The 27,559-nt window shown below is 51.2% G+C and overlaps 1 protein-coding gene across 1 annotated transcript in view; it reads right to left on the bottom strand.

Annotated features, from left to right (window-relative positions):
* Window positions 1-24,236, bottom strand: part of CIB4 (calcium and integrin binding family member 4) — a 47,230-nt gene extending 22,994 nt beyond the window's left edge. The window contains exons 1-3 of the mRNA XM_060117856.1: window positions 24,186-24,236; window positions 23,719-23,756; window positions 16,329-16,425 (exon numbers count right to left, since the gene is read on the bottom strand). Coding sequence (XP_059973839.1) covers window positions 16,329-16,425; window positions 23,719-23,756; window positions 24,186-24,236 — 186 coding nt within the window. The remainder of the gene's footprint in view (window positions 1-16,328; window positions 16,426-23,718; window positions 23,757-24,185) is intronic.
* Window positions 24,237-27,559: the final 3,323 nt, after the last annotated feature.

The raw sequence follows: 27,559 nt of genomic DNA on the forward strand, positions 1-27,559 counted from the left end.
TACTCACCCTGAATCCTCAAAGGCCCAGGTTGGCCTGTGTGATCTTCACCAGGTGGAGAGAAGCCTGGCATTTTCATTTCAGGGAAGCTGGGGGTAGGGAGCACAGGGCATGAGAAATTCACTTAGGTGAATGTACTCTCTCTGTTGGCCAAGCCCCGGAGGCATCCTTCCCGCTAGTTGTTTATAAGAAAGGGACAGGCTCTATGTTTCAGATGTTCAACCTTCCTGACGTCTAAAAACAGAGAGGCCTGTAAGGGAGCTGTCTCCTGGTGACAGACGGGTTGGCAGGGACAGGCTGAGGATGTGTCCTGCTGGCAGATGGAGGAGGATCGCTAATGAAGCAAATCAGGGGGAAATGCAGTAAAAATGTTAAATATTATTAAACATCCATGAGACCACGTGGCCTGAACTCAGACCCACCATACCTATCTCTCCCCAGATTCTAGGCCCACAGGTACCTGCCACTGCCCCGAGGGTCCTTCCGGAAGAGCCATCTGTTAGCTTGGAGGAGCCCAGGGGACTGCAGGCCTGAGTTTTTGGGGGTGGCCCAGGGACCTGGCATTGTGCTGTAGGAGGCTTGAGGTGGAGAATGGAGGAGCAGAGGTTCTGGAGTCAGACTGACTCTAAATAAAGTCATAACTTTTTATTCGACATCTACAAGATTCTGGTATCTTGCAGATTTAGAGGTTAATATGATCTCAATTTTTCAATAGTGTAACTTGCCCAAGCAAAAAAAGAAAAAAGAAGAAAAGAAAAGAAAAAGGGAAGCAAAAGCAATTGTCCCCTCACTTATTTATCAAACCTATTACAGGAGACACAAAACTTACATTACAGAGAAGTGTCTATTCACATCTGTACATTAGCATTTTAACAGCTTGAGATCAACTCTACAGTGTCTTACAACACATTAAACAATATTCAAGTTCTTGGGTAACGAGAATAATAACAAGACAAGCTGCGTGAACTTGGGCAGATCGTTGAGCCTCCCCTTTTCCCCATCTGTAAAATGGGCAGAATCATAACTTTGCTCATGGGGTTTTATGGGGATCAAATGAAATCATATTTGCCAAAGGCCTTGTGCTGGCAGGTCCGCAATAAACTTTATCATTAGTAATTCTCTCCACCCAACTTCACTGTCCCCCCCCTCTGCATCACCAGCCTCACCAGCACCCCCAGGGACTGGCAGGGCTATGGATTTAAAGCTCCCAAGTAAAGATGTTACCTGGGCCAGCATGTTGCCAGTTGCTGACCCTGCCTGCCAATGGGCACAGAAATGTTAGTTTTGGCTCCCATGGGTGTCTATAGGGACAACTGCTGACCACAGCCAGAGGCATCACCTCCAAGTGAAATCTCCAGGGCACTCAAAGGAGAGCCGCTTTGGTGAGAAGAAGGGGGCTCACGTGTTGAGGGCTGACCTCGGCATAACCTCAGTTTGCAGTTGACGATAAGGAATCACAGAGAAGCTAACACACCGGCTGTGCGGCTGAGTCCCACAGGGAGCTTTAATCGAAATTCACCTTCCTTAACCCACCGGTGGCTTTGAGTCGGTACCTCTAGGGGCAGGGCCCAAGAATCTGTGCCTTAGTAAGCTACCCACGTACTACGCTAAGTGACCTGGTCAAAGTCACAGTGCTAATAGACGGCAGAGACATGACATCAGATGCTGTCTATCCCACTCCCCTGCCCCATACTGTCCTTTCCAGGACACGGCTTCCCACCCAGCAAAGACCGGGGTAGGGGTGTACAGCGCAGGCAACCTCTAGCCTCGCTCCAGGGCAAACATCCAGCCTGAAAACACATGTTTTGCAGAGACACCTCACAAAGCTCCCTTCTGCTCCCTCTAACTTCCCTCCACCCCACCCCCTCCCCGCGGCCAACAGGCTGTGGCCAGGCCCCGCAGAGGCAGGCAAGTTACATCACCCCAACCCACGTGGGCCTCCCTCTCCTGCTCTCTCATCACTCACAGTCACCTCCACCTGTGACAAACTGTCTCTCCTACAAACATGTCCTTTAACTGTTTTCCCTCTAACTTCCCTCGTCCAATTTCTGCCAGATTTATTTAGGAAATGTTTCCATTTACCACCTTAGCCCTTCTGATGGAAACCACTTCTACCAGAGCACCAAATAAAGTGCTATTGTTGAATGAATGACTCCCTGGGTCAGTCCTCTAGCTTTGCTGTTTTATGGAATTACTAGGATAACAAGAAAAAAATTGCTATTTTTCTGTGGAAAAAGCAAACAAAGTTCCAAACAGCCAATATGAAAACCCGTTAAAACACAATCTGTACCTGTACTTTAAAGGCAGGTTGTGCAAAGCGGGAAACGGTGGCTAAGGCGATGATGTCACCCCAGGGCAGACCAGGCAGCAGACAGTTCAGAGAAGAGCCCAGATCGGGAGCCACTCTGCTTCTCATGGGAGCGGGAATGGAGCGGCAGGGCTGCCCTGGCCCCAGCCCTCCTGGTGCCGGCCCGCTGTTTATAAGCTGCCTTCCTGTCTATAAGCAGGAGGGCTCCTCAGATGGTGTCGGGGCTGCTTTGCAGCTGTTTGGGGACACTCACCCCAGGCACCCTGGGAACGTGTTCCCCTGTGAACTCTGTAAAATGTGTATCTTTGCGTCAGGATGACAATTTCTCTTTTATTAATACATCTAAGTGACAACGGTTGATCTATTTTGCCCCTCACTTTGAATCAACTGATATAAACTGAAATGGGCTCACACCACAGCCCCCTCTGTCACCCACAGCTGCTACTCTCTCTCCCTGTGATGCCCAGTGAATCTTTAAAAATCCAAACCAGAGCAACGCAAAGGTCCTGTGTTATTTCAGTCCCTGATATTTTGGATTATTGGACTTTTGAAACCCCCAACTTCCTATTCTGCTCTTCCTCCCATATCCTGGGAACATGGGTCCACCCCCAGCAGCCTGCCCTTGACTGCTAAGGGTCCAGCCAGCCAGCCATGATTCATCATCACCCAGGCATTCATTGAGCACCTACTGTTGGCCAGACCTCTGGGCACTACACCTTATCCATACTCTCCCTAGGGCCCAAGGAGAGAAGCAGGAAGGAGAGAAACTTGTTAAACATTTACTGTATATCAGGTGCTATGTCATTCACATGCACATAAGTTGTCCCATTTATCCTTTAAATCAACCCGAGCAACAGATATTGTTAAGTTCATTGTATAGATGAAGAAAACCAAGGAGCAGAAAGCTTTTATAACTTCACCAAACAAGAGGAAGAACAAGAATGTGATCTCAGGTCTGTCTGACCCTCAGACCTGAGCTCTTTGCATAGAGAGTGTTCCAGGAAGATGCTGGATCAAAATGAAAACAAACAAACAAAAAAACGCACACAGATATGTCAAGCCCCTGGGTCACCACAGGGGTCCAGGCTGAGAGCCAAGAGCATGCTTATGGCTGGTGCTGATGCGGCTCAAGAGGACCAAGAGGAGGGGTGAAAAGTGTCCCGCGAATCCTGGCATTTGAGGGGGTGTGAGAGGATGAGCTGATGCCGGCCCACAGGAGCCACTGGGAGTTCTGCAGCCCCCGCCGCACGGCACATCTGGGGAAGTGCTCACACAATACCCTCACGGAGGATGGAGGACATGGACTGGACGACGGACACAAGTGCCTATTGAAAAACCACATGCAAAATGCCATTTATGCATCTATGTCAACTTGGAGAGTGGTCTCTAGCGATGTGTCACAGGGCTCTATCTTTTATCACTGACTTGGGTTAAGGATATTTAACAGCCCAGTTTTTTATTTTGTGCCCCCCCAATGAGATGTCAATGTTTTTCCGTGTGGTTACATAGTCAATATAATTATCATTTTAATGGTTGCAGAGTTCAAATTCCCAGACTGGACGGCCCTATCTATCTCATGCCTCCAAGGAGAACCTGGAAACCTAAATAGGAGAATAATTTTTTTTTTTTTTTTTTCCAGTACGTGGGCCTCTCACTGCTGCGGCCTCTCCCATTGCGGAGCACAGGCTCCGGACGCGCAGGCTCAGCGGCCATGGCTCACGGGCCCATCCGCTCCGTGGCAATGTGGGATCTTCCCGGACCGGGGCACGAACCCGTGTCCCCTGCATCGGCAGGCAGACTCTCAACCACTGCGCCACCCGGGAAACCCAAGAGAATAATTTTTTAAAAATAAGGAAAATAATACATGAGGATGTTTATTGAAAAATTATTTATAGCATCAAAAAATACATATCCAAACCTGGAAACAATGTTAATGGCCTGCAATGAGGGGATGGTCTAGTAAATCAGAACTCAATGCAATTACGCAACCATTAAAATGATGCCAACACAGACCACATGGCAACACGAAGAAACATTTTGGCCTAATGGAGAAAAAGCACAAAATAAAATCATATCTGTTTGTCTACAGTGATGTAAAATAAAGTGTGCCTGGGGGAAAAGTGGCAAAAGAAAACAGAAAAATGACAACTTCTGTTAGGATGGTTGGGTGCTAAGGAATTCATTTTTAGAAAATGTATTTTAATGTCAACATATGATTTTAACAATAAATAAAAAGCAAATTAAAAAAGAACGTAAGTTCCAGAGGCAATTTGCTAAGCAAGCGAACAAACGTTTCTTCCTAAGGGGTTGGAAGCAAGAGCTTTGCTTCTCTTTTCTGCTTTGCTCTCTATGGGGCAAGGGCTGGACTCCAGGCAGATCTAGACTCGTCTCCCAGACCCAGAGAGCCTCCTCAAGGCCCGGCAGGGAATGCTCCTGAGAATGGAAGTTCGGTGGAAGGAGGCCCCAGGTCATCTCATGGTCTCTGCCTGTACCTTTCCAGATACATTTCAAAATATGCAGCCACAGGTTGGTAACTAGCAAGCAGTGAGCAATTTTCATTTTTCCTGATAATTCTACCAGGTTTTAAGAGCATTGTCGGCTCTCTTGCGCTGCCGTCCTACCCTCTTGGTTGGTAGGCCTGGGAAAGCACCGTGGTCCCCGGCCTCTCTTTCTGCCTGCTGGTTCTGAGGCCTCTCTAAGCAGGATGGCATCTGAGGATGGAGGCGGAGCCACTTCGGTCCCCTCTCCCAGGTGAGTCTCCCTATTCTGGGAGGCCCTTTGCCCAGGAGAGCAGGAGCAGAAGCATCTGGCCAGGCAGGGCACTGCTTGTGCAGCACAGGAACTGGGCCCTGACCCAGAGCTGCCCCGCCAGCTGTTCTTGCTGACTACCCTCCTGAAGGGGGGCTGCTTGAGTCCTGGGGGTACTCATGGGGCAGGACAAGGGAGAGGCTCTGGATCCAGAGCAGCCAGGGGGCAGGATGAAGTTGGTGCCTCCAGCCATCTCCGAAGAGAACCTGTTTCTGATGTTCTCCTTTTCTGCTGCCTGAGAAGTGGCGTCTGGGTCACGGCAGCTGCTTCAGTTCCCCTCAGCACTGGGTCAGCCTGCTGGGAGCACTTCCTCTGGCATTTGGCCTCAGGGAGAAAGAGGGAGGTGGGTGACTCCTCTCACAGAGCCTGGCCGGGGCTCAGGATGCAGAGACTTTCAGCCGATGGAAGGACACTGACAGTCTCTGCTTCAACTTCCTGGGCAAGCGTCCCACCCACAGCTGAAGCCTGGTCCCCCGGCACTTCATCCCAGGAGCTCAGCTGGAAGGCCTCCACGGACAGGGAGCTTGCTCCATCCTGAATGAGCCTAGTCTTGCTTCCAAGAGTGAGATCTGTTTAGGAATTTTAGCCCCAGGGTCACTTTTCCCTTGCACCTTAGGGTTACCCTGGGAGCCCATCTAATTCCTCCTTCACCCTCCAGCAAATTCGTAAAGAGGGTTACATCCTCCCGCGTCTTTCTTCAAGGGAAACACCCCCATTTCTTAGCCACCTTCCCAGTGGTGTGGCTTTGGGTCCCTCCACCAGCCTGGTGGCTATCCAGGGACACTGCTCCCATCCATCTAAACCCTGGTGTGAGGTTGATGCTCGTGTTTAAAGACGCCCCATGTGGAACCCTCTTGCACTGTTGGTGGGAATGTAAAGTGGTGCAGCCACTATGGAGAACAGTATGGAGGTTCCTCAAAAAACTAAAAATAGAACTACCATATGATCCAGCAATGCCACTCAGCAACCCCACTTGACAATAGCCAAGAATGGAAGCAACCTAAATGTTGACCGATGAATGCATAAAGAAGATGTGGGGTATATATATGTGTGTATATATATATTTATATATATATAAAGGAATACTACTCAGCCATAAAAAAGAATGAATTAAAGCCATTTGCAGCAACATAGATGGACCTAGAGATTATCATGCTAAATGAAGTTAAGTCAGAAAGAGAAAGACAAATACCGTATGGTATCACTTATATGTGGGATCTAAAATTCAAGACAAACAAACATATCTGTGAAACAAACAGACTCACAGACATAGAGAACCGACCTGTGGTTGCCAAGGGATGAGCGTGGGAGAGGGAGGGACTGGGAGTTTGGGATTAGCAGATGCAAACTCTTATATATAGGATGGATAAACAACAAGGTCCTCCTATATTGCAGAGGGAACTATATTCACTATCCTGTAATACACCATAATGGAAAAAAATATGAACAAGAATATATATATATATATATACACACACACATGTATAACTGAATTACTTTGCTGTACAGCAGAAACTAACACAACATTGTAAATCAACTCTACTTTAATTAAAAATTAAAGGAAGAAAAGACTCAGAGGGGTCCCCCCACTCAGAGGGGCACAGACGCTCCCTGCCTCCAGGTGCTATTCCTCTCTGAAGCTGCCTGAAATCCCATCCACCTGCCTGTTGCATTTTAGCATTTTCACAGCCATCTTCTCACGCAGGCTGCATACAAACCCTCCGAGGTAGGCAGGGCTGCTGTCATTAGGTCCATTTTTCACCTGGGGAAAACTGAGGTCACACACAAAATGCAAACTCCAGTCCAGGACTTTGAACAACAAGCCTGATGTGCCTGGGAGACTTGAGGGGCCGCTGTATCCTGGGGGCCTCATCCAGTGCCCAGCACACAGAAGGGGCCTGTGTTCTGTTACGGGCTGAGGCCAGAGCTAAGAAGAGGGGAAGCTCCCTCTCAGGGCCTTTTGTGGCTGGGCCTGCAAGGGGCCTGGCCTGGCCTTCTGCCTGGGTGAATGGGTCCAGCTGTGCGGAGCCGTGCTGGCCTAGAGCTCCAGGCAGGCGACACCAGCCCTCCCCCACACCCGTGCCGCTGGGAAGCAGAGGCAGCAGGGGCCCAAGGCCTGCAGGGGGTTGAAAATCCTGGGAACAGAGCCCCAGCCAGCCCAGCCAGCACCTCATTAGGAGGCCCGAAGCGGGGAGGGGGTGCTTCAGGAACAATGTTGTTTATTTTTCTATTTTTAAACAAGCCTGAGGTCTCTGGGGCCACAAATGAAGTTATCAGAAAAGACATGAGTGGAATAAAGCCTCAAGCCAGCAGGCTGAGAAGGGCCCTCGGGACCAGGACTCTTGAAAAGCTGAGATGGGGCTTGTTTATCTTGTGCTCTGAGAGCGCAGGACTGGGACCAAGGTGCTGGACAAGCATGTCCCCAAGCCCACTGCAGCCTGTTCCCTCTGGGCCACTGGGGAATTCGGGTGTGAGCTCTACTTTCAAAATGATCCCCTCAGTGTCACCTGCTGTGGGGAGGGAGGAGACACCACCTCTGGAAGGAAGCCCAGGTTCACTTCTCACCTTGGCCACGTGAACGCCTTTCCCAGTGGGCAGGAGCCGGTCGGTGCACTCGGGGCACCTGGTCCCTGCCCAGCCACTGCTGGCTCTGCCACCGACAGGCCCTCCACCTGCCACAGCCTCTGCTTTCTCCTCCAACAACGCGCTGGTCAACCTCGTCTTGACTCCCAGGTAGCGCGCACGGGGAGAGCGATGGGATGGTGTGTGTACCTGGGGAGGGCCGGGCACGCATCTCACCGGATCCCCGATGCCCTAAAAGGGGGCTCGCCCTTCCCATCTCAAAGGTGAGGAAGTCGAGGCTCTGAGGAGTTGAGTGACTCGCCCTGAAGCATTCAGATTCAGGCCCGCCTCGTTCTGGAGTTCACTCTCCCTCCGCGGGGCACCTGCCTCGCCAGTGCTCTTAGGAGATTTGAAATTTGAGAGAAACATGGATCATTGACAGAATGAATTAAAGGCCTAGGTGGGTGTGGCTGGATGAGAAATACCTCTCAGAAGTCAGAGATGTGATAAGAAGCAAAGCAAGGAGGACTTGAGGTCAACGGTCCTGGTTTGATTCTGCTTCGAACTGCAGACAGTCACCATAGCTACCTCCCAGGGTCAGCGACAGGCTCCAATGAGATGAGACATGTGAGGCCGTAGGGGACGGCCAAGCTCTGTACAAATGAACATCAAACGCTCTCCAGCTCCGCTCCCCGCCCCTTGCCCCCTGCCACAATGTGAAACGTGGGTCCAGCAAATTGCACCCAGGCGAGCAGGGGGAGGGCTACACATTGCCTCCTTCTAGAGGTACCAACCAGAGGCCTCTGCAAGCACAGAATCATCCATTGGGGTGCACTGGGGGAAGGGCCGCCCTTGGCCATCCCACAGGCTCCCTCCAGCCCCATCGCCCCCAGCTTAGGGGCACTCCTGTGACTTGCCCTGGAGCCTAGATAGAAAGTTGAGGCCAAGGAGGAGGGAGTTAGCCCACGGCCAGTCAACCAGAGGAGGGAAAAGCTAAAACCAGCACACAGGGCCCTCCCCTACCGTCCAGGCTTTCCTAACTACCTGTGAGGGAGGCATTACGCACCCATTTGGAAGGTGAGGAAACTGAGGCCCTGAGAAGAGCAGTGACGCGCCCAAGGCCGTTGGTGTCTCTGCTGCAGCCAAGGCTGGAGGCCAGATCCCATCGGTCTGCCGCTGGCTGCTCAGGCCAGAGCAGAGACTGCGGCCTACATCACTGAGCTTTTTCTGAAACGAACCACTTCTTAATTCTTTGGCTGAATGTCTAAATAAGGATTTTTGCCAGTTCGGAGCCCTGCTAACTGATGAAGTTGTCAGAAAAAGATCTAATGATGCTTGAAAATGCCGGGAGTGAGCCAGCTGCCAGACTGCCCTCCCAGCTCTGACTCCACATCAGGGAATTAGGACCCTCCCTCTCGGGGTGGGGGGTGGGTAGTGAGTGCTGGAGGTTGAGACTCCGCTGCCTTTCATCACCTGTGTGACCCCTTTGATCCTCTGCTTGCGGGCTGTAAGTGAGGATAACTTTGAGGATTAAATGAGATGATGTGTGTGCGATGCCACAGCACAGATTTCAGGGCAGGCTGGGATGGCAGGGGGTGGGGCAGGGAGGCTGCTGTCTGAACTCTGCTGAATGGACGGAGGTGGCCCTGCCTACAGCCCTGGGGGAGTGACAGCCGCGGTTGCCAGCTCCATGTGGGGAGGCCCCAGGTCACCCCCAGTATTCATCTTGGGAGGGAGGGCTGGGAGAGCCAGCGGGCTTCTCTCCGATGAGATGAAAGGCTCAGAGTGACCTCAGGCCCTGTGAGGGGGGGCGCTGGGGTGGGAGCCTGGGAGGCTGGGCTGGGGTGCTTGGCAGGCCAGGCCCGGCCCTTTGTTCTCTCTCCTTTCTCAGTGGAACATTTGTTCACGCGGGAGTCCGGGCACTAGGGGTGGGGCCTGGCTTGGGGACTAGGGAATCCGACAATTCCCAGGCCTGCCTCAGGAGCCTGAGAGGCTGGGCTCTGGGAGGGGCCCTCCCGCACGAGTTGGACCTAAGTGCAAACCTCCCTAGTACACGAGACACACATGTGTCATCTGCCACCCAAGGGTGGGCTTGGCGGGTGACCCAGCGGAGATGGGAAAGCCATTCCCCCTTCAATCACCAACTGTCCAGACCGCCAGCTCCTTCCCATTCTCCTTCCTCCCCCTGCTACAGGTACACACATGTAGACATACATACACACACCCACACGTGTTGCCTGCTTGGAAACCTTGACTTCATCCTCCCTAGTAGATGAAGACGTATGGAGAACAAACAGGTCTTGGATGCAAATGCATTTTTCCAATTGTGGGGCTGTGGATAGAGCTTTTAACTTAGACTCGGCCTCCTCGCCTGTAGCGTAGGGAGGTACGCTGTGCTTCACAGACGTGGTGAGAAGCAAACAAGGCAGAGTACGAACAGGACTTGTAACCAAGAGGCGCTCGACTAATGTCAGTGGACATTTGGGGCTGGAAAGTAGAATTGCTATAACCATCCAATCTGCTTCTTTGTTTTTTCAACAAGCCAGGGAGAATATCTAAGGGGAGGGAGGGGTTCAGGGCAGTGGTCTAAATACAGCATGAGGATTATCACTGGGTCCAGCTGTCCTGGCCTGGGCTGTGGGTGAGCAAGAGAGCCCCACCCGCTCCTGGCCTGCTGCCTTCCCTCCTTGCCCAGTTCTCTGCTCTCCGGTTGAATGCGGTGCACTCAGAGGACAGCCCCGAGCTCATGGGAGCTAAGAGGTGAATGTTAGGGGCAGGCAGGCCAGCTCCTCAGCAGGGATCAAATCTCAGTCGGAGCTTCCCGAGGATGTGGTGGGAATTCAGAACGTGGAGCATGGAAATAGCCTGGCTGGCGCGGGAGGTGTGGGTTCTAACCTTGGCTCAGGCTCTGACGGGCCCTTGACCTTGGACAGTCATGTCCAATCTGTGGGCCTTAGATTTTTCATCTGTCAAGGCGGCCATGAAAAGGCTCCAACAAAGCTGGTCCAAAACTGCACTAGGAAGACCCCCAGTGTCAGTCACTGCGGTCCCTCCACCCCAACCTCTTCTCACATGGACAGGTGGATTCAAATTCTTCCTGGGTGTGCCATCACCCATGGAGGAAGAGAACCCAAAGGCCTTTCGGACCCCTTCCAGCCAGAGACTCCGCCAGACGAGGCAGGATGGTCATTTATAATAACAGAGTTTTCACTGGACCAGTTGCTTACCCCCTTTGACCCTCTGCTTCCCCAGCTGTCAATGCAGATAATAACTCAGCCAGCCGAGGGCTGCCGGGAGAGTTGAGTGCAGCGCCCAAGTGCTGAGCCCTGACCCTGGCCCAGCCACAGGACAGTACTAGGGAGGTCCTTCCCCGGCCCCTGGGGAGGGGTGCTGTGCCCAGACTTGCCTGACTGCCCCAGAAGCCGCACAGCATTCTAAGAAGTTGGGAGGGGACGCCAACAGCATGACCAAGGTGTCTTGGGCTGAGTCTCTCTGGGAGGGACTGTGCCCACCTTGTAGCCTTTGTGAGCCTCTCTGGGTCCCAGCATTGGGCACCGGAGTCGAGAATCTGAGCTCTGCAAAGCCCCCAAGGCTTGTGATTCTCCTGTTTCTTCTTATCCCTGAATTTGCTGAGAAAAGGCCTTCCTAGCCCCCAAGACCTCACTCCGTATACAACATGTAGTAAATGCTTAATAACTGCTTCTGGGGTGAATGGATAAGGACCGGGTGTGGGAAGCCCTATCCATCAGACTCCAAAAAATGTCTCTGCTCCGTGGGAATTGCCCTCTGATAATCAACAGGACAAAGAGTGACCTTTCCCAGGGGTCCGTGGGGAGGGAGGGGGCTCCCCGAGCAGCCTGGCTGGGCTGGAGGGTGGTGTGGGGACGGGAGGGGAGAGCAGGGAGTGAGGCTCTGAGGATACCAGCCAAGTGGAGCATCTGGGAGGTGGGACGTGGAGAGCTCTCCAGGAGAAATGTTTGGGGGCAGCTGCTGTCTGTGTGGAAGATTCTGAGACAGCAACAATGAGGAGTAGGTGTTTTGGAAACATTTTTGAAACGTATTACTGAACATCAGGAATGCAGGTGTCTATCCTGGATAAAGATAGCAGGTTGAACCCTTGCATCTATTTTCATTCCCTTCCGACACCCACTAAAATTATAGTAAAGCAGTCTTTAGAGGCGTGACCCACAAAGGCAGAGAGGACACAGGGGAATAGCAGCAGTTACCCAGTGATTCTTCCCCAGCTGAGCTCCAGGATCCTGACAGCCAGAACTTTACTCCTGTTCTTGACCCTCCTCAAGAAATGGCCCCTTCAGCTCACCCTTCAGGGAAGCTCCCAGTCGATGAACCCCACCCAGAGACTGGAGCTCTGAAACAGCTTTTTAGCAACCACCTCCCACTCTTAATTATGAGCAGACAGTTACCAAGTACCCAAGGAAGGCTTCTGACGTGAGAGATGGTGACCCAAACAAGCTAGTGGAAAAAACACCTTGGATTACAAATTGGAGAAGACATTACATCCAGTAAAAATGAGAGCATACTATTAAAAGAAAGAGAAATAAACAGAGAATAAAAATGAGCCCTTGGAAACGAAAATCATGATGGCAGAAGTGAAAAACTAAATTGGACATGAAGATAAAGTTGAGGAAAGCTCCCAGGAGAAAGAGCAAAGGGAGGAAGATGAAATATACGCGAGAAGAGATGGGAGTGAGTTTATTGCAAGCTATTCTAAGCAGCCTATAAGCAGGCCTCCGAAAGGCTCAGAAAAACTGGGGATAGATGGAAACCAAGCTGGAGCTGAAACCTTAGGAGCCATACCTGGAACGTCTCCTGACACCTCGGACGGGTTCCCAAACCTCTCAGTGCTTTTACAGAGTTGATGCTGGGATAAAACGTAGTAGGCACCAGGCTGTGCACAGACCATCTGCCTGCAGGAACCCCAGAAAGGGAGGTGGGAAGAGGCCGGAGGTGAGCGGTGGCCCTGTTCAGTGTGGGAGCTTCCACCAGACCCCCTGTGAGACCCCAGTATCTTCCCCCCAGGTCTTGCTGCTGGCTGTCCTGATCCCAGAAACTAGAAACCCAGGCGGGTCACACCATGCCACTCCTCATCCGTGTTTACAGAAAGCAAGATCGTTATTTACAAGAACAGAAACACTGAGCTAATTCACTTCTAAATACACCAAACAGAGCGGCAGACAAAAAGAAAACAGAAACTTCTCCGTAAAAAGGGGCAGTGCATCCTGGCCCAGCAGGGCCTTCCTGTGGCCAGGCTTTTCCGCTAGCCTCTGCTGCCCAGGCCGCTCTTGCTTTGCCCTCCGCTGACAGACAGACGCTTCCCAATATTAACCAACCTACTTTTTCCACGAGTGAATCCAAGTTAAGAAAACAGAACTTTCTTCCCAGATCACTCAGGACCCTGAGCCAAGTAATACCAGTACCCAGAGCTCCCTGGGGCCCCGTTCTCAATGCTTTTCCAGAGATGTGTTCTGGGCAGGGTGAGTCACCCAGCTCCCATCCTTGGGGCCGCAGAGGACACGGGGACACTTGGGGCCCCACCTCCCGCCAACCCTCTCCTTGCTCCTTTTGGGAAGTCAGCTTTCTGCTTCGACCAAGATAGGAAAGGCACAGAAGGAAACTTGAGTCCTGGATCTAAAACCCCAAATGCTAGTCTGAGGACCAGGCATGATCAGGGGCAAAGTTCCTGACAACCAGTAACAGAGGGAGAAAAATAAGAACAAAAAGGGATGTGTGTGGAGAGAACTGTTATTGCTTCTGGGATTAGATCCTTCTTACGTTTTTGTTCTAAAATGAACACCTTTTAAAAATGAAATGATGATTGTGGAGACACGTTTTAAGTCCTTACTTGGCAAAATTGGAAAGTTGGCATTTCTAGCTATTCCTTCCTCAAAATAATAAATTTTTGAGTGGTTGGATTTTATCGGACTATGAAGTCCAAAGTCTGGGACACACTGTGGTAGAGGACACAAAGGAGAGTAAGACCAAGCTCCAGGGCAGAATCAGAACCTCAGACTCGGAGGGTGAGGAGGGCACCAGTGCATGCAGTCCAGTCTCCTCTGATACCCAGGTGTGTGCTAGAGCACCCCAGCTGAATGCTTGGCCAGCCCCTCCTTGGTGCCCATCAGGGACAGGGAGCTCATTCCCTCTGCATGCAGCTCTGATGATTACAAAGTGCTTCCTTCTACTGTGGAGAAACCTACGGCCTTGGACCCATGCCTATGCCTGGGAGCACCTAGAGCCAGGCCTTTCACTTGCAGGAAAACAGCTCCACGCTGCACCCCTCCCTCCTAGTCTTTTGCTGGAGTCTATTTGCTTCCCCCTCACCCTCAATCATTCCTTTTGTGAAGTGACTTGCTTGAGATCACTTGCCTAGCAAGTGAGTTCAAAGCCAGCTCTTCCGGTCCTGGCCCTATGCCCTGTCCCCTAGTTCTCTAGATGTGGCAAAGGCTCAGTGTCCTCAATTCATGAAATGGTACTGGTTGTTCAGAACCAGTTGGAAAAGCAACAAAGAAACCAAAATGGGGAAGAAAAAAAAAGCAACAAGCAAAAAAGTCAGTGTGATCCCAATAAACACTTATATATCCACATTAAAAAAAAAGTGTGGAAAGAAATAAGGCAGGATGATCATGACAGTCATACCTTGAGGTAGGCTACATGATGATTTTTACCATATTTTTGCTTTTCTGTCTGTGTTTTCCAGTTTTTCTGCAATGATGTGGTTTTTATTTGTAGGATAGAATAAAATAATGACCGTTTAGAAGGATGAAATAAGAAATGTAAAATTAATCTCATCCCAAGACCCCATCTCAGTCCCCAGCCACTGTCCAGTGAACAAGCTCCTGGGGCTCTAGGGCTCCAGAGATGATCCAGATTGTGGCCTTGCCCTGGGCCGGTGGTCCGCCCACAGACCCTCACACATCACAGCACTTTACAGCAGCCTGACATTTCTGCTGCATCGGCCCCCAGCCCTTGTCTGCCAAATGATGAGCCCGCGGACAAGCAGACCCCAGACCACCCAGGGTTGTTGCCCAAGCGCTCCTGCCCATCTGCCCCTCCTCCATTCTTCTCCAGCCTTGGTGGCCCCACCCCAGACCCCAGGTGGAAGAAAAGGGAGAGGATGGCGAGCAAAATGGAGGCTGCAGAGGACCATGGCTCATCCTTGCAAGGTCTGTTACACAGCACAGGGTGTGCATATTGTTTTACAGACCGGAGATTAAACTTAGAGGGGAGATGTGTCATCCGTGGAGTGTGATGGAGCTGGGCCCGGACCCAGCCCTCTGACCTAGTCCAGTGCTTTCTCCTCTGGGGCTCAGATCAGAGCCCCCAAGCGTGACTAGGGTGTGCTGGGTCCATCCAGAGTGCTGGGGCCACTGGTCATGCAGCACCCTCCGTGCCAGCCCTCTAGGGAGGGTCTTTGCCAGCTGCTCCCCAGGGCGCCTGACAGCCCCAGACACATGTCAGCCCCGAGCCAAGCCCTGATTGGAAGTGCAGGCCCGGCCGAGGGGTCAGAGTCCTGCCTGACTTCCAGGCTCTGCCGTGTCATGTGGCCCTGGCTGAGCTGTTTCCCTCTTGGGGACTCAGTTTTCCGATGGATAAAACCAGAGTGAAGAACATTGCAAAGTGACTAGACTGGTGGTTTCTAAGTTTCTTTCCAAGCTTAGCATTCAGATATTCTGGCACCGAACAGTGACACCACCGCCCGTCCAGGGAGGGGAGGTCAGAAGCTCCCCATGCAGCCTTGCCTTTGGGCTGCCCCTCAGCCTGGCTCCCGGAGTGGACAGTCTAGGTCTGAGAGAAGTCCCCCACCTTGTGATTGAGTGTTTGCGGGGGTGAGGGTGTGCAGGGCTGTGTGTGTGTGAGGAGGGGGTCCCCGGAGGACAGGCTCCCCATTTTGCATCTGGGACAGACACATTCTCCAATGATGTCACCTTTTTGAGGATTCTGCTCCCAGCTCCCCCAGAGATCCCACACCCCTTCTGGTTCCCTTGTCTCCTCAGTTCCGGACTCTACTGCAAGTCCCGGGCTCTGTGTTCCTTCTCGGTCTCTGCCCTAGAGCAGGTCTGTCACTTCGGAGGGGCCGACCCTCCCCCGCCCAGCGTCTCTCCCTCAGAACCCCTCCTGCCACCCCGCCCCCGCCCTCTTTAAAGAGGCTCCCACAGCTCTCTGAGCCTGTCTTGTTCCAGACAGAAATGAAGATGGGTTCTCATCGTACAATGACACCTTCAAACCATTATTCTGCCAAGATCCGAATGAAAAATCAGGAAGCCTGACACTGCTGTGATTTGTTAACCTGGCATTGCCTCTCTATGCTTTGCACAAAGTTTAATTAAAATCTCAGCAGTGATTGGGGAGCCCTTTTATCGTGCACCTCTGGGCTCTTCCAGGCACCCTGGGGGAAGGGCAAGCTCTTTTCACAACAGGAACAAAAGCTCAAGGACGGTCCCTAAAAGATTGGCAGCTCGTGCAAAGCACAGCCTGTTGGAGTGCACAGGGCCTCAGGGAGCACGTGGAATCTGAGCCGCCCCACCACTCCACCCATTTCACAGGTGAGGACACTGAGACCAGCGCTTTCCGCGCCTCAGCAGATCCCAGTGAGGCCGCCCCCACCCCCTCCACCCCACCCCGTGGACTCACCCTCAGAGCTGGCAGGGAGCTGACCTGGTCCATGGTCAAGGTGGCCTCCTTGTAGTACTTCCCGGGGGGACAGAGCTTCAGGAAGGAGTCGTGGATGCTAAGAAGAGAGGCGTGGTGGGCTGGGAGTGGGGACCGGCAGGTCCCCACTCCCGCGGACTCTCTTTGGAGGAAGGGGACTCAGAATTAACTGACACAGAGAAAGCAGTTATAGATCATTCCACCCTTCCAGAAACATCCCTGGTGCTCCAGTGTGCCCAGCGCACCGTGGTGGATGCAAAGATACGCCAGGCTCGAGGAAAGGTATGTGAATGCGCTCTGTAGCCTGAACACAATCTACAAGTGCACCGGAAGGGACTTCTGTTCTCTCTCGCTCCAGTCCCTCATTTACGATGGAGAAACCAGCAGGGCCTTGGGGATGCCAGCATGCCATCCCAGGCCATCTGTCCAGCCCCACCCTCAACTCAGCTCAGAGAAAAGAGGTCGCTCGGTGGGTGTGGCCGAGTCAGGATTAGAACCCCGCTGCCTGCAGCCAGCAAATCACACAGCCACCCGAGGCCAGCGAGCTGATTCCAGACCGTGGGACTGAACAACTGTCCCCATCGATCCAATAATCAATGTGTGTCTGCAGGCCTCCTCACCACTCCAAGGGATTTTGTTTACAAGGCACAGGCAGGTAGAGGGGGAAATGGCTGTGTGAGCACTAAGAGGAAGCAGGCAGGAGAGAACTCTGCCCCTGGCCAGGAGAGGAAGCCCTCATCCTGTGGCCCTCCCAGTCCACATTCTGGAGAATGAACTCTGTCAGCCTTGTATGGGGCCCCAACTGTTGCCAGAGACTTTATACCGACAAGTTGGGGAGGGAGCCAAGAAGCGGGGTGTGAAATGGGGGAGGAGAGACAGCCTCCAGGAAAGTATGGGTGGGAGGAGGGACACTGAAGGACAGCAAGGAGGAGAGGAGAGCCATCGCACCTGGAGGGTCCAGTGGCCTGCAAGGGGAAGGGGCGCTGGCAGTGGTCTGCCCCAGTCCAAAGGAGCATTTGATCACTGTCATTGTTAGAATTGCTGCTGTGGGGTGATAAAAAGCAGACTGACTTTCAGTACATTTTATTAATTTTTAAGACTTCTCTGAGGCCGGGCACCTGTATGGCCGTTGCCCAGGGTGGGCTACTCCCGCCATCCCCCAGCCTGGTCCCCCACTGGGAGTGACTGCTGCACACTGCCAGCTCACATGGACGTTATTCGTGGAACCTGCAGAACAATCTTGAAAGGTAGGGACCATTATCTCACTTTTACAAATGAGGAAACTGAGGCTCAAGGAGGTAAACTAACTGGCCTTGCCTAAGGTCACACAGGGGTAAGCGTGAAGCCAGAGCTGCAGACGCCAAAGCTCCTTCCCCAGGAGCCCAGAGAGGGGGGTCTCAGAAGGACTGCAGGGGGGAAAGAAGGAACCTCCACTGCCGTTACCACCCGCCTTCTTGTTTCCCAAGCTCTGTGTGCTGAGTGCATTCAAGCATATTAGCTCATTGAATCTTCCCAGCAACCCTGCGTGAGAGGTATTGGGGTGATCATTTCCATAGATGCGTAAACCGGGGCTCAGAGAGTTGAAGGGGTCTCCCCAAGGTCATGCAGCTTGGAAGAGGTAGAGTGGGGTCTGAACCCTAAGCCAGGCTCTTTGGGCTGTACTGCCCACCTCTGAAGGGTCCACCTCCCACCCCGGTGAAAGGCTCTCAGCCCAACCCCCACCCTGAAGAGCCTTCTGGGTTAGGGGGTGCTGTGAGAGGGCCCTGCCCAGACTTCATGCCTTCCCAGGCTGCCAAGTGGGTGGGCTGCCTGCAGATGAATCGTGGCTGCGTCTCGACTGCCACAAAATGTTCTGCTCCTCCAAATATGGATCAGCTAGCTCTAAATGGAGCTCTGAATTAATCCCTAATAGACTCAAAAGTCAAAGCCATTTGAAAAACTCACACATCCCGCCTGCCAGAAAACAAGCAGCCCAAGCTGCATCTCCCTGCCACACCTAGCCAGACAAGGGGAGGGGCTGTCTGCAGGCTCGGAGGCTGAGCCCGGGAGGAGACCAGCTCCACTGCTCTGGCTCTGTGGGACTTGGACCTGCCATGTCCACTCTGGGCCTCCGTTTGCCCTCTGTACAATGAGTCTCAGTCACCCCCCTCCATCCTCCAGTTCAGGCATTCTGGACCCCTCTCTGGCATCCTGTCCAAACCCTTGCCTCTGAGGCCCTCCAATTTAGCCTTTTTCTACTGGGTCCCACATTAGAATCATATGAGGAGCTTGTGAAAGTATCCGTACTCAGCTCTAGAGATTCTCATTCAAGGCTAGCATGGGGCCCAGGCCCCTTTAGGTTCTACATGCTTCTGTATTTGTATTATACAGGCAGGACTGAGAACCCAGCTCCAGTGAAAGCCCCCAGTTCCACACCTTCCACCCCAGCCTGGGCTCCCCGACCTGGGCTTCACTTCCATCCCATGGGGTCAATTGTTCTTTGCCCCATGGAATGGCCTGCAGGTATTTTATAAATGGCCCTATCTTTAGCTTGAAAAATGTGGCTTTTAGTCCTATGATCTGCTCCTTCCAAGCTGTGTGACTTTGGGCAAATCACTTCATTTCTCTGAGCCAGTTTCCTCATTTGCAAAAAGGAGGTGATGATACCATGAAAATAATAGCTACCACAGTCTCAGCACTGATCCCTGTGCCAGGCACTGCTCTAACTCCTGACACAGATTTGACCATCTAATTGTCCTAATAACAATCATGTGAGGTTGATACATATGATACTTTTTGTAAGTGTGGAAACTGAGGCTCACTGCGGGTAAGAAACTCACTCAAGATCACACAGCAAGTAAATGGTGAAGCTGAGCCTCGAACTCCAGCCTTTGGCTTCCAGGAAGCAAGCGTGTAACCACTCTGCCTGCTGACCTTCTGGTGCTCCAGGAGGACCAGGTGCTAACGGGCAGGACAGGGCCTGGAGACTGAAAATTCTGGGGACCTCAAGGTTGCTAAGAGGATAGAGGGGCCTTATGGCCAGGTCAGCCTGAGCAGGAGCTAGGGGCAAGGCTTCAGGGTCCCACATCAGATCCACCCCGAGCCCTACATTATGTCAGGAGCCATCCCTGAGTGATACAACATAATCCAAATTGCTCAAACTGAGTTGGGCTGACCCAGGCCCAGCCACAGAGGTCTAAAGGAAGCCACACGTGCCCTTTTTGAGTCAGGTCCCAGACCCTGGGTCTAGAGCCCCAGCTGAAGATGAGGGCCCTGGAGGGCCAGTGCACTGAGCCCAAAGAGACATCTGGAAGGCAGGAGTTTCTAGGGCAGAAAATTTAACCAGAAGTCATAGAAGGCTGACCTGAAAGCTGAGAATGAAAGGGACACTGCTCTTTTCAGAGACCAATGGGATGTGAAAGAAGATTCCCACAGGCTAGAAATTTAGGGTGGACAGACCCCTTCTTGGAGAGCTGAGCCAAGGCAGCCCTGGACGGGGAAGAAGCTGTCACGTGTGGTCTGCCCCTCCCATTATGTGTCATCTGCAGATCCAGTGACCAGGCCTTTATGCCCTATGCAAGTCACAGGTGGGAAAGCATTTAGACAAGGGCAGAGGCCCTCTCCTGCAAAGATTACCTCTGTTTATCAGTCTCTTGGTTACTTTTTTTCAACTGGCTAACTCCATCCAAGTGTACTGTCAACCAAGCCACATTTCTTTGTCACATTTGTAGGAAAATCACAGCACATTGTCAGAGGTGATGTCGGAAAATTGTTCAAAAGTGATCAGAGCTTAGTCTGGCTCAACTTGGCAGTGGCAGCCCATGATGGCTGCTTCCTCCCCTGAGCATCTCGTACCATCTGCTCCCTAAGCCACGGCAAGTGCTGCTGGGCACCCGTATCAAAGTTGCCCCTTCACGTTACAGGCAGTGCATCCACGCTAACCCTAAGGTAGTCACTGCCCAGGTCCCCTCCAAGGAGCTGACCTAAGATCAGCGCATGCGCGCGCGCGTGTGTGTCCCCTTCCTAAGATATTCTCTGTGTGTGTGTGCATATGCATGTATGTATAACACTTTATTTTACAAAAACTGTAGCATCCTATATATACCAGTCTAGTTTACCAAAGTAAGACAGATACATAGGTTAAAAAAGCCAATAGCACTATAAGGCTCACAATTAATATCACTAATACCCAGTATCCTACACCAACTTTTTACCCCTGCTCTCCAGAGGCAGCATTTAAAAAAAAATTTGCTATTTCTCTTGGTTTTTCCTTAATATTTGCATAGTATTTCTAAAGACAGTGCTGATACTGCCGTTTATTGGTATTTTTTTCATTATAGACTTTATTTTGTGTCCTCTTACTATTAAAAAAAAGAGAGAGGGCTTCCCTGGTGGCACAGTGGTTGAGAGTCCGCCTGCCAATGCAGGGGACACAGGTTCGTGCCCCGGTCCGGGAAGATCCCACATGCCGCGGAGCGGCTAGGCCCGTGAGCCATGGCCGCTGGGCCTGCGCGTCCGGAGCCTGTGCTCCGCAACGAGAGAGGCCACAACAGTGAGAGGCCCGCATACTGCAAGAAAAAAAAAAAAAAAAAAGAGAGAATTTATCTCTCTCTGTATACTACTTCTCCTTCCCCTAACCTCCCAATATAAGACGATTTGCCTGAATAAAAATTCAGTGTTTATGTTATTATTATATACATATTATTTTTACATTTATATATATTATTACATATTATGTATGTATTATTCAAACATTGCTCACAGCTGAGTTCCCTAGTGCAACGTGATTACATTTTTCTTTCTTGCAAGACTCTTTGTTTTTCCCAGAGTTAATCATCACTTTGTCTTCCTTTTGCTTAGGTTTCAGTGTTTCTATCGTTATTTCATCCCCAGACTTTCTGCAGAACTGTAAAGTTCCTCTCAATACGGTTATATACATTACACCACCTATAGGTTCACTTTGTTTTCTTGGGGACATCACTCTTGGAACCCCAAACTCTTTAATTCTAATCTGGACTCATGGCTTTTCAGGCCTGCACCATTTCAGGCCTGCATGCACCATTATCGTGGGCTTCTCTTCACTGTCATCTTTGTAATTCCATTGTTTGACATCCTCTGTTTCCTGGTTCCCTTGTCTTCCTTTTTTTTTAGTTTACTTACTAGTTTTAATGGAGAACTTAGTTTACTTATTAATTTTTTTTTTTTTTTTTTTTTTTTTTTTTTTTTGCGGTATGCGGGCCTCTCACTGTTGTGGCCTCTCCCGTTGCGGAGCACAGGCTCCGGACACACAGGCTCAGCGGCCATAGCTCACGGGCCCAGCCGCTCCGCCGCATGTGGGATCTTCCCAGATTGGGGCACGAACCCATGTCCCCTACATCGGCAGGCCGACTCTCAACCACTGCGCCACCAGGAAAGCCCAACTTATTAATTTTAATGGAGGCTCCAGAAGCTCCCTGAGACAAGGCGCATGAGGCACATGTGAGGAGCCCTAGCGACCCAGAGAAGACCATGTGAGAGTCTTTGAACTTTCTGGATGGAGAGAGGAGCAGGCATGCTCATGCTCAAGTGGTGAGAAAATAAATTGGTACAGGACAATCCTGTCATCCCTGTCAACATTTTAAACATACCCACCCTTTGCCCAGCATTTCTACAGCTAGAACTCTCTCTTATGGATTTAATCTGACCTGTTGGATAAGCTCTTCATACATAAATGTTTGTCTACTATAGCATTCTTGGTAGAACTAAAACCCATAAACAACTTAAGTGTACATTATGGGGAGGGTAGTAAAATAAATGATACATCTTTTATAAGAAAGAATGCTCCTTAGCCATTGAAAAGAATGAAGCAGATCTCTATGTGCTGTATGTAAAACTAGCCAACATAAAAACTTAAAAAAAGAGAAAGGTCGAGGACAGTATGATGCTTCACTATAAATGGGTAAGTACTACAGTATGAATGGGATAAAATTTTTGAAGGATACTTATGTAGATCTATCTATGAAAATGTTTTCTGGAAGCCTTGATGTGAAAGTAACTGCGAACAGTGGCTATCTTCAGGGAGAAGGCCTGGGAAGGGGAGGGAGACATTTACTTTTTTTTTTTTTTTTTTTTTTTTTTTGCGGTATGCGGGCCTCTCACTGTTGTGGCCTCTCCCGTTGCGGAGCACAGGCTCCAGCCATGGCTCATGGGCCCAGCCTCTCTGCCTCATGTGGGATCTTCCCGGACTGGGGCATGAACCTTTGTCCCCTGCATCGGCAGGTGGACTCTCAACCACTGTGCCACCAGGGAAGCCCCTGACATTTACTTTTCACTTAGAAGTTTCTAAGCTACTTGAATTTTCTAGCCATGCTCACATATTACTTTTAAATTTTCCTTTCATTTTTATTCAAGTGTTCCTTTTTAGAAAATATCAATAAGGGATGTATGGGTAGTAGGATACTGGTTATTTGGAGTTTTGTCATATTTTTCTATATTTCAAAAAGTGAGCAAATATTCATTTTAAAGTGAAAGTGATGTAACCCCGTGACTGTCCCTGGTCTCTGTCACTCCCTGTGCCCCCGCCATCTCTCAGCCCCCATCTGTGCCTGGGGAGTCTCATGCCTGTGGCAGAATCATTGCCCCGCCTGGCACCCTGAGTGGGAAGTGTGGCTTCCAGGCTGGGCGTGATGCTGGGGAGGGTGAGTCCAAGCTGAGACAATGAGGGGAGGAGGCCCTGTGGGTCTAAGGATGGTCTCCTCACTCCAACCTCACCCCACCCCACCCCAATGCCTTAGTGAGCTCCTTTATTCCTCTAACAAGTTTTTGTTGAGCTCTTGGCCCCGGGCCGAGCGCTCACACATCTCCATGCCGTCTACTCCCTCCGCAGTCCCATGAGGGATCCTCATGATGGCTGTCTTGGCCTGGAGCCTTCCCCACTGGCCATCACCTGCATGAGAACAGGGGCTGTGGACTGCTCACCCACACTCCCAGTGCTGGGAGGCACTGAAGCAAAGCTTGGGAGGGAAGGGAGGGCTGTGAGAGGTTCAACAGTGCATCAACTTTACCCAGCTAGTGGATTCTGCAGCCAAATGGGCTTCAGACCTGTTTCCTAAGTCCTTTCCTCCTTTTGCTCATCATCCCAGGGAGGCCCTGTCCACCTCTGTGATTCTATGAAGAAACCTTGCCTTGGATCCCATAGCAACCTAAGGCCTGACTTTTCACTCAACTGTAGTTAGGCCCTGGGAATCATGACCTTGGACCCTCAGGGTTGGGGTCCGTCTCTGCCTGGCCACTGCCAGCCTCGTCTCCAGGACTCTGCGGCTCTGAGCAGGGACCATACTCAGGGACCAGAGTGAGGCTGTACCAGGGCAAGACTTCAGCTCAAGGGGAGGGAAAGGGGGCCCCCTCTACTCACCACAGGATTTCATCTCTGGTCAAGAAGGTCAAGGCCTGCAACAAACCACAGAGAGGTGACCTGCCCACTCTGTCCAGCCCTGCCCCGGCCCCCTGGGGAGTGGGGAGCTTCAGGGGTTGATGAGAAAAAGCTCGTGCTCTCATTGCACAGCCAGGGAATGGAGGCTCCCAGCCCTCGGCAGTGGATACCTGGGGGGCTGCAGAGGAGATAAGGGTACCCCACCCTCCTCCCCCATCTCTGATGGTCTTGGGAGGTAGCACGTTGGCACAGACCTGCAGAAAGGCTTAGAGACAAGGCTAAAACCCTGGGCTCTGGAGCAAGAGACAAATGGGGGAGGGCCTCAGAAGGCTGGTCCGGGTCAGATGGATGTAGGTTTAGCAAAGGCGAGGGCCACCGCAAGAGTTTTCCCACCTGCTTCGGGAAGCTTCCACCTCTGCCCAGAATCTCCTGCCTGATCTACCCATCTGGTATTCTTCCAAGTCCTCCCAGTGCATCTGGTACCTCAAACATTGCCCCATGCCAACCCCATCCTTTTCTCTGCCAGCAGTGGAACCTCAGCCCCAAGGGCTCACCAGCTGTGCACCAAGTGATCGGTTGCCATGGTGACCTACATTCCGCCTTCTGCCCAGTCTACCTGAGCTCCTGAGTGGGCAAAGAAACCGATTCTTTTGGTTCCCGAGGCTAATAGACATCACTCCCCAAACAGCAAACAGAAAGGCAGCCCAATAGCAGGTTTGAGAGTCACACTGTTGGCATGTGCCACATGCTGACAAGGCATGTGATCTGGGGCAAGTTAACCAGCCTCTGTGTCTTGGTTTCCTCATCTATAAAATGGGGATGATGATCACGGGATTGTTGTGAGGATTATTTGAGTCAATACAGGTAACAGCGCCTTGTACGTAATAAATGCTTGACAAGTATTAGCTATTAGAACCACGCCGCAAGCACTATGCCAGGTGTGGGGACACAGAGATGAATAAGCATAGACTTTGACATCAAGACGTGGCCCAAAGCACACAGATAATGGTATTCTGCCCATCCATCAGGTCCCTGAAGGAGAAGAGGGCACAGTCAAGTCAGGATAATATGAAGAGGGTCAAATAAAGGGACTCTTCAAAGACAAGGTCAGGGAGTGTGGAAATCACCCAGGATAGCATGGCATCCGGGTTAGAAACCACAGAGCTGCTACCAGTCCTGGACCAATGCATATGGAATCAATACCCACACGCCACCCCCTCCTCTTCCTCTGATCTCCTGTGGGGACTGAGAGCAGAGTGGAAAGTGAATCTGGAAAGACGGAGAAGTCCAGCACAGATGTCAATGCTGCCCGCCAGGAGGGTCCCCCCGAAGCCATGCCCTCCCCTAGTCTCAGTGCCAGTGTCGGCTTCCTGGTTCGTGTACCCATGTCCTTCCACATGTTCTCCTAGGCAAACATCCCAGGGGCTTCCTGATCGAGCTAGTTTATATCTCTGGAAATGCAACTGCTCATTTTTCTTCATCTGCCCTCCACAGAGATGGAGACTGGCAGAAGAAACCCAGGAGCACTTAGTCCTTATTTACTGGACAGACACAGGTAGAGTATCCACAGTATGTCAGGTGCTTGGCTTGACCCTGGGGAGAGATAGGTGAATGTGGTCGCAGCCCTCAAGGGATGGATACTTGCCACACACACACACACACACACACCATGGGAGATGGAGTAGATGTCATCAGAGAGGTAATACGAGTTATGAGTATCTAGAAGAGGAGACCGCTGGACAGGAAGTCTTCATGTAGGAGGTGGCATTTAAGTGGTTGTTATAATGTCATGGTTAAGAATGTGGGCTGCCTGTACCACTTCTTGCTGCATCCCCTTGGACAACATAAAACTACTCTGGCCCTCAGTTCCCTCAGCTGTAAAATGGGAATAATAAATCCCTACTTTATAGGATTATTGCAAGGCTAAAATTAAATGATAGATATATAAACCTCTTATATAGCAAGGTACCTGGCACATGATGAGCTCTCCGTAAAGTGTAAACAATATTATTACTTTTTAAAGTTGGGCCTGGAAGAAAGCGTAGGATGTTAGCAGGCAGAGTCAGTAATTACATCCCATCTTCCGGCAAACAATCTGAGCTTCTATTCTCATTTATTGAGCAGCTTCTCTCATCAGGTGTGTCCATAGGAGCTGTCTCCTGTGCTCACAGAGCCCTGGGGAAGGCCGAAGCTGGCGAGGTTCAGTAATGCTGTGGGGTCACTCAGTTGGCCAGGGCCAAGGGAGGATCCGAAGCCTGGATTGTTGTTGCAAGCCTGGGGGTCCCCACAGTGCGGGGTGGGAGCCAGGGGAGCTGCAGGGCCGCACCCCAGACGGCTGTTTCCTTCTTAAGCCTCGCTCAGCCCTCCTGTCTCATGAGGTGCAAGTGGCAGCGCTGCTGGCATGTGCCTTTAACACCTTGTTGACACTTGCTAAAAGGAGAACAAAAACAAACTAGTGGGAATTCCCTGGCGGTCCAGTGGTTAGGACCCCTGGCTTCCACTGCAGGGGGCACGGGTTCGATCCCTGGTGGTCAGGGAACTAAGATCCCGTAAGCTGCGTGGCTTACTTAATCAATGCTTTATTTTTTAATTAATTAATTAATTAATTAATTTTTGGCTGCATTGGCTCTTCGTTGCTGCGCACAGGCTTTCTCTAGTTGCGGTGAGTGGGGCTACTCTGTTGCAGTGCACGGGCTTCTCATTGCGGTGGCTTCTCTTGTTGCAGAGCACGGGCTCTAGGTGCGCGGGCTTCAGTAGTTGTGGCTCATGGGCTCTAGAGCTCAAGCTCAGTAGTTGTGGTGCACGGGCTTAGCTGCTCCGCGGCATGTGGAATCTTCCCGGACCAGGGCTCGAACCCGTGTCCCCTGCATTGGCAGGCGGATTCTTAACCACTGTGCCACCAGGGAAGCCCCTCAACTCTTTATTGAGCCCGGCAGTGAAGACAGAGTGATTAAGCCAAACAAGGCCCTGCCCTCATGGAGCCAGATGCCCATAGGAAAACCACCATCCCTTCAATTGTGGTAAGGGCTATGAAAGAAAGAAAGCAAGGATGGAGAGTGGGTGGGGCTGGGGAGGTTTCCTGAGGAGCGGCCATTTGAGTAGAGACCTGAGCCACAAGGAGAGTGCGCCAGGCTAAGTCTGGAGAGTTTTCCAGACCCAGGAAGCAGCAGCATCCAGCTAGAATTAAACAACACTGTTTGGTTTTCCTTATATTTGTTTATATTGTCCTTTCTTTTCTGAAACTGATGCAGGTTTGCCATTTCTACCTGTGATATGTTTCCTTTATAAATATATCTGATGAAAAGAAATAGGAGCCCGCCTAGAGAAAAATATTAAGTAAATAATTAGACAGGTGGTAAAGGAATATGCCAGAAATCACAGAGGTGTTTCTCTCTCATCTCACACACAGGTAATCAAGGTTTGCAAACTCTGCTACCCTCCTCTCTCCTTTAGCTTTCATCCCCTCACAACTCCCACTCCCCAGTCCCTGCCCACTCCACCCCTACGCACAGGCTCTCATCCTAGAGAGGGTTTTCATCGTTCCTACAAATAACAATAGCAACAATAAGAATATCACCTTACATTTGCATCGCTTTGTAATTCCAAAATGCTTTTCTATGTGCCATCTCATCTGCTCAAGAAATAAAAGCCTATGCTCCTTTAAAAAAAAAAGAAAAAGAAAGAAAAATTCCCCATACAATTCTGCCTTCAATGCACTAACCAACAAGCATTCTTACCCTCCTCCAGCCTGTCAAATCTCTCAGACTCCTCTTTGGCAGGGGTTCTGAAAGGGGTGTAATTGAACAGAGAGCAGGCCAAGGCA

This window comes from Mesoplodon densirostris, chromosome 14 (genome assembly GCF_025265405.1).
Source record: "Mesoplodon densirostris isolate mMesDen1 chromosome 14, mMesDen1 primary haplotype, whole genome shotgun sequence".
NCBI classification, from domain to species: Eukaryota; Metazoa; Chordata; class Mammalia; order Artiodactyla; family Ziphiidae; genus Mesoplodon; species Mesoplodon densirostris.